The 7,362-nt window shown below is 49.5% G+C and overlaps 1 protein-coding gene across 1 annotated transcript in view; it reads right to left on the reverse strand.

Annotated features, from left to right (window-relative positions):
• Nucleotides 1-2,226: 2,226 nt before the first annotated feature.
• EPS8L2 (EPS8 like 2) overlaps nucleotides 2,227-7,362 on the reverse strand; it is a 19,000-nt gene continuing 13,864 nt past the window's right edge. Inside the window, exons 16-18 of the mRNA XM_057379879.1 lie at nucleotides 5,833-6,016; nucleotides 5,358-5,490; nucleotides 2,227-5,031 (exon numbers count right to left, since the gene is read on the reverse strand). Coding sequence (XP_057235862.1) covers nucleotides 4,960-5,031; nucleotides 5,358-5,490; nucleotides 5,833-6,016 — 389 coding nt within the window. The 3' untranslated portion in view covers nucleotides 2,227-4,959. The remainder of the gene's footprint in view (nucleotides 5,032-5,357; nucleotides 5,491-5,832; nucleotides 6,017-7,362) is intronic.

A 7,362-nucleotide genomic window follows, 5' to 3' on the forward strand; every position in this document is an offset into this window, starting at 1 on the left:
AGCCACGCCACCGCCTCAGTATTGAAGCCTCTCCCGCCTCTCCATTGGCCACGCCCCGCGCCCCGCCCCGCCCCTCCTGATTGGCGCCGTCCTGCGTCGCCCCGGGGCATCACGGGAATTGTAGTTTCCCCCCTCACCCGCGGCAGCCCGCTGGGAAAAACAGTTTTATAATTACTGCGCTCGCAGTTAATCTCATCTGAAAGGCATACTCCTCTTGCTCGCGTGTGTTCCCGCTCCTTCCCTCTGCACTCACTGATTCTCCACGTTATTCCCCTTCCTTAAATTCACCGTTATTTTTCCCAAGGCTCTCACTTCATGCAAGTGCTTTGGTGTCACAGAAAACTTGCCTTTTTGTGTATCCCAGAGAAATAAATAGTTTGTCACTCCCAAAAGTGGCTCCCAGAAGTGTATGTCTGTGTTAATGTGATGTTCAGCCCCATTAATCACCTTATCTCCACAGCATTGCAAGGAAAACCGGCAGGCTGCAGCAATTTACAGGAGCCTGGAGTGTCTGTAAGTGTCCAAGGCCAGGTTGGAYARGGCTTGGAGTTACCTGGGCTCGTGGAAAATGTCCCTGCCCATGGCAGGGAGCGGAATGGGATGGGCTTTAAGGTCCCTTCCCACCCAGAGCATTCCAGGATTTTATGAATATTTCTGCACTGCTTCCACAGTGGCGGCAAACGATAGCGCACCGAGACCGACCTCTTCTTGCTGTCACTGACCAGGCACAGGGAAGAGCTCGGATTTAACCTGGGCGAAGGGAGGAGCCAGGGAACCGCGCCTCACACTGTTCCACCCTGGTCTCCAGCACCCCCTCGTGTTCCCGCAGGAACTGCGATGAGCTGGGACTGGTTGCTCGGCTCCAAGAGCAAGTTGAGATCTTCATAAAATGCAACATCTGCACAGTCTCACAAGTACAGATGTCTTGCTGCTCTCTGCTCTCTGCAAAGACCGAGATATGAAGCAGCCGCAAAAAAAAAAAAGTTGCCATGGACTTGGACAGGAACATCCTGTCAGGAATGTAGATTAGCTGCCTGCTGTTACTGGTGAAGGGAACGAGAGGGAGATGTCTTTACAAACTATGGGCACTGCTGACAGATAAGACCAGACACTGAAAGGTGAAAGGAGCAACGGGAGGTAGATGCTATAAACAAGAAACAGTAGAAAATACTAATGAAAACTTGGCAAAAGCACGAAACAGTCAGCAAAATATTTGAAAATTACGACTTAGACGACTTGAAAAAAAACCTCATAAACGTCACAACTGCACATGGCCTGAAGACAAAGGTTAAAAGTCCACCATGATGAAGAAGATGGTATCTCATTAGAGGGAGACCCCTGCAACCACCGAATTAGAGATAACACATGCGCACTTGAAACACTATATCATGTATTTCCGTGCCCGTGTATAGTGGTGGGTGTATGGCAGCCTTATGGGGGGGCAGTGACAATGTTCATGTTACACCATGCTTACTGTATAAATATGTACTAATTTGAAGCAAAAGCAAGTTAGTTAGTAGTAGAAATCCCCCTCACCTCCAGCGCTACACCAGCGCTGTAATAAACAAATACCTGCTATAGAGACAGCGGTCTATAGTTTTATTTCTAAGGCTTTTTCAAACATCACGGGGACACTGAGACGTCCCCACCGGACCGCGCATGCGCGGAGGGGACGGGCCCGCGTGCGCACCCGCGGCCCGCGCATTCCCGCCCCCCGCCGGCAGCGAGCCAATCAGGAGCGCGGACACAAGACGGACGCGTCCCAGGGGAGCTGAGGCGGGGYAGTGGGAGAGAGAACGATTCTGATTGGCTCGCTCCTGGTCCTGAGGGTCGGGGGCGGGTGGTCGCCTTGACGACCGTGACGCCGCCATTGCCCTCAGCGGGGCGGGCTCGGTTCTCCTGGCCCCCGCGTCTCCCGGCCCTGGTATCCCCTGCCCACAGGGTCCCCCGMGGGGTTTTCACACGGCCGGCATGGCGCCTGACCCGTCCTCGAGCCACCCTTCCCTCATGGCCGCCCGGGGCCCGGTCGCTGCCAGTGCCGCAAGATGGCGGCGGGCAGGCCCTGAGCGGGAAGCGGCCGTGAGGGAAAGGTCGGAGCCGCGCCGGTGCTGCCGCGCTGCAGGAGCTCAGCGCTCYGTGCTCCTTCCCCTGACGTCGTGGCAAGGTTTGAAATGGCTTATTGGATWCAGTTCCAGCTGCTGAGAGAAACCCCGACACAGCAAGGCATGTGTTTGGGATCTTGGTTCCCTTAAACTTTATTTCGGCTGTAGAGGAGGTGATCTTGTTGATGTGGTCCCACTTGGAGGTTGATCTCCCCTAAACATCTACAAAAAGCTTTACCAGTTATTTAAACTGAGTAAAATAATTATTAAAGAGAAAACAATCTGAGAAAACTACTTCCTCCTGGAGCACAGGATGGCTGTTGCCTGGAAATGCCAGGGAATCCATGTAACAGGCTTTGAGTCATGCAGTTACGCTGTTCCCTCTTTCTGTGTTGTTCGCGTGGGACAGCTGCCACAGTAGTTCCCCTTCCAGACAGACATGGATGTGCTTTTGTACAACCTTCTCATGCTTTGCCTGTTTTATCCAGGCCRTAATGTTTGAAATACCACGGTGACAGTATCCTTCCTCTTGAATGTCAATCCCCAAAACCAAAAGGAAACATGTAGTTTCAAATGTTTTGCTGAGTTTCTAAKACTCTTAGTGACAAACCRTTATGAGAACCCAGTGAAAGAAACAGAGATGGAGTTATAACTTAAYTGTTTTAATAAATCTTGCACAGTGCATGGTTATATCATTGTCTCCTTCTCTCAGTTACATTAAYGTACAGTACTTTATAGCAGTGTCTGCAGGCAGTACAAACAGAACAGATGCACAGCTCAGTTGCATGGAAATTTGTAAAAGTGACATCTGCAATAAGGTCTACTGAGATATTTGTTTTAGGAAGTGCTCCTGTGGCTCACAGCTTTACAGAGCTGTCGTGTACACTCCTGTTAAAATCCCAAATAACTATAATTCCCTGTGATTTGCTTTCCTCTACACCCCAGGCCTAAAAGGTGGTGTGTTTCTTAGCTCAACGTTTGTTTATATTTTTATTTTAGAAACTTTTTCACCTCCTGTGCTTGCCATCCTGCTTCCCACCTCCACCTTAATCTGGAGCCAGGGCTTCTCAGGAGGATTGTCCTCTTCATCCCTCCCTGACAAGGTGAGTGCCCTTCTCAGATCCCAGCAGGGCTGTGACTAAACCCAGGATCCTCCCTTGCCTGCACCCTAATTCTGCTGGTGCCAGCAGCATCCTGTTTCAAATGAAGAAAACAGATTCTCCATTAGAGACACTGMAGAATAAAGCCAAAATTGAGGTGCACTGGTGTTCTCAGATTTAGGCATGAGTTCCCTGGATGCTGTTTTAAAGCTTTTTTTCATTAAATGTGCAAGGGCAGGCACAAATTTGGGCAAAGGGGCTCAGCAGGTGCTGAGAGAGAAAGCCCAACAATCCCTGGACTGTGGGCAGCTCTGGAGCTCTCTTTGCTTCACTGCTTTGCACTTAGGTTGGTCTGTCAGTCAGAGATAGAAATCCAATGTGCCAAACTTGCTGTGGACAGGAACTATGCTGTTTGCTTGAGTTTTAAAATTGTGAGTAAATTTTAGAAGCATAATCACTTAATTCTGCCTCTAGGGAGASGGATTTTCCTCACCCCTATTTACAGATTGTTATATACAAATGCACATAACTTTATGAAAGAAAACASGAAGAGCAACACCCTGGCTAAATTAGATTTTCTTTTTCTAGTGGCCATTTATTTAGTGCTAAACCTGCCTTTCCCAGTATGCTTTGGTGTGTCAGCTATTTGGGAATCATTTCWGCTGACTCTTGGCAGTGAAAACRTGAAGGTGGGATGAGTGACCAGCACCCTGGGAAGGGCTGTGGGTGTGCCTGGGTCGGGAGCAAATGGTCAGGGCTTATCTTCTGCTGGTTTGAGGCTGGGTTTGGTAACAGCACAGCATTGCAGTGCAGGATCAGTGCCCCAGGGAAGGGCTGCACAGCTGCCCTGAGCCCCAGCCTCTGTGTCAGCAGGTAGAACTCACCAGTTTCCAGATGCAAATCCCTTTGTTTGTCACTCCTGCTCGTTTCTARGCACTGAAAGCTCATTTCAGCTGTTCAGAGACCACACTAACAGGGCCATGGATTTAATGAAGCAGCCAGACCTTGGGAATGTGCATTGCCGTTCYAGCCTTGTCTAACGAGGGGCATGGGGGGACAGGAGGACAGGGAATTGTCACCGGGCCTGTGGGCTGCAGGGGACACCTACACTGAGGAGGAAATGGAAATGGAAATAGGGCTGCCTTAGGTTGCCMAGAGAGGTTGTGACTCCTCATCCCTGGAAGTGTCCAAGGCCAGGTTGGGCAGGACTTTGAACAATTTGGGCTTCTGAAAAGTGTCCCTGGCCATGGCAGGRGGTTGGAATGCGATGAGCTTTAATGTCCTTTCCTTAAACCCAAACCAYTGCAGGGTTCTAAAGCMTTATTCCCATTGTCCAGGCTGCAGGCCTTGAGGCTGGCCTCTCCTGTGCTGTGTGCCATGCCTGCTCTGCCTACGAGGGGGTGGGAGCAGGGACAGCCCTCCAAGAAAAGCTTTGGGGGTCTTTTTTTGCTTGAATCCAGCCCTTGTTGTACATCCAGGCCCGTGTGAATCCTGCTCTGATCGCATGCACGTAGAATTTCAGTATAAAATATATAGTTATAAAAAAAATACTTCATGCAAAATTAAAACACCTTTCCCAGTGGGACATGGTCTTATTGTCAACCCTTCCCAACAGAGTTCAAGGAATTGTCACTCTGATGGCAACTGGACCCCAAGGGGAGCTCTGCTGCCTCCAGCCATGGCTGGGGGGTCATTGCTTTCATTCCCTTTTTTTCTGCACTACTTAGGGCTAAGAGCTGAAATAAAGCAGAGAGACTTTAATTAGCAGAATCAATCCTTTCCTGGCGGCGCTTCATGATTTCTTGGAGCTCTGACTCCCCTCTGCTTTTCTGGAATGGAAACAAAACAGGAAGTTTAAGCTTCAAGCTGTAGTTAAATTACAGTATTTTATTAATGCTGTAAGAGTAGAGCTTAGTTTCAAAGAGGTAAGTGATATCAGTAAAAAGTAGATTAATTAATGGAAAGAGAGGGATCTGCCCCATGGACTTGGAGCCTTTTTGCTTGAAAGACACTTCAGAATTGTTACGTGCTAGTGTAGGTTTGGTTGCATTTTTTTTCCCCCAACTGTATTTCTTAAAATGCCTGTTTAATGAGCTAACTGCCACTGCTGGTACAAGCCCCCATTCCAGCAGGAATTACCCAGAAAAACACTTACCTCCAGCTGGTTTTTCTCCACCGTGATCTTGCTGTACACTCTGTTTCCCTCATCACCACACACCTTCTTCAGCTCCTCTCTGTTGAGGGAGAAGAGCTGAGCTCCAGTGAGGATGCCCAGGTGTTCCACGGTCCTGGGAAGACACAAAATGGGGAGATGATGGTTGWGTATGATGGGACCATATCACAGGGCCCTGGGGCTGTGCCAAAGTGGCAGCTGCAATTTCAGTGGTATTTCAGGCCCTGGGTTTCATTAACTATTTTTCTCTAATATGTATAAGAGAAAGGGAGTGAGTTTGGGCTCTGAACATCCTGGTTATAGAGCCTGGATTGAATAGGGTTGAAATGTAATTTGCAACACAGGCTCTGTAAGTAAATCCAAATGTCTTGTCCCAGGTGAAATGGTGCCAGTGGCCTCCTCCATTCCTGCTCCAGGAAAGGACGAGTGTTTCATGTGGCAACAGAGCAAATCTTACTCTTTGCTGAATGACTTGGCCTCCAGCCAGGCTTTGACTTCTTCGGTGCTGGATTCAAAGGTGAGGGGCACAAAAACTTGCTGAGGCTTTTCCACTTTGAAATTCCTGTGGGGTGGCTGAATTTTATTGTTCGTGATCTTCTTTAGCAGCTCGTCATTCAGCTCATCCATTTGGTGAATAAGTTCTGTAGAAATAGGTAGGGAATGAAATAAAATCTTTGGTCACAAAACCCATTAAATGAATGTGTTTATGGGGAAATGTAAGGAAAMTGGGGATGTGGGTCAGCATTTTTATTGAAATCAGCCCATTTTTCTGTGCCTTTGTGTTGCCATTTGTTTTCTTCCCACCACTTCTTGGCTGTTGCCTGATGTGGAAGGACAGTTCTGTGAGAATCTKTGAGAATCCCAAATTGGAGATTTGGGATTGAGACCTTTTCAGTCCTCTCTGCTACTTCTAGTAAGTAATTTGCTGCTCACAGAGCTTCAGGTTTTGCTCCACAGAAGTGGCAGGAAGCACAAAGTGGGAGTGAGCAACAGACTCGTGATGAGATGAGCTTGAAGGTCCTTTCCAGACCAGGACACCCTGTGATTCTGTGCAAACTCCAGTGACACTTGATCCAGTATCACTTTTCAAATCAAACTGCTGAAGACTGGAGAATAACTCAGTGTTATGAACAGATTTATGTCCTTGTATTGCAGGGCTTTCCATCATCCCAAAAGGGCTCCTGCTTCCAGRAGTGGACAGGGTGGGATAAGGGGTGAGATGAGCAGAGCCCCTGGTCTCTCTCTGGCTATGTGACCCCCGCAGCATGTGCAGGGTGAGGGAGTGATGTGGAGCTCCTGTTCAGCTCGGAATTCTGTGGAAGTATGTGAAGGAACTGGCCAGGCGGGYGCTCTGTATGTGGCAGGAGATGAGCAAAAGGAAGTGCGAGAGAGGGATCGATCTGAGGGGTTGYTTTTGGAAGAGAAAGGAAACTCTCTCCTTGGGAGGAGGAGAAGGCAGGTTGAGCTGGAGGAAGGAGGGATTGGGTGGTCATTTATTGCCCTGCTCATGCCAGGCTGCCTGAGAGCCCTGGAGGTGTCCAAGCCCCAGGGCTGCTCTCTTGGCTCTTGTGCTGCCTGGAATCTCCTCCAGACCCAGTGCTGCTCTATTGCTGATCACTGAAAAGTGCAGGAGAGCCCCCTTGGGTTGGTCTGGTCCCAGCACGGAGCACCCAAAACCAGGGGAGCTCAACATGGAGCACAGAGTGGGACACAGTAGGACACAGCGGGACACAGAGTGGGACACAGAGTTGGACACAGTGGGACACAGAGTAGGACACAGAGTGGGAGGCAGAGGGACAGAGAGTGGGACACAGCGGGACACAGAGTGGGACAAAGAGTGGGACACAGAGCAGGACATAGTGAGACACAGCGGGACACAGAGTGGGACACAGAGTTGGACACAGTGGGACACAGTGGGATGCAGTGGAACCCAGTGGAACACAGAGTGGGACACAGCAGGACACAGAGTAGGACACAGAGTGGGACA

Source organism: Malurus melanocephalus, unplaced genomic scaffold (genome assembly GCF_030028575.1).
Source record: "Malurus melanocephalus ecotype Western Australia unplaced genomic scaffold, MMel_1.1 scaffold_426, whole genome shotgun sequence".
Classification (NCBI taxonomy): Eukaryota; Metazoa; Chordata; class Aves; order Passeriformes; family Maluridae; genus Malurus; species Malurus melanocephalus.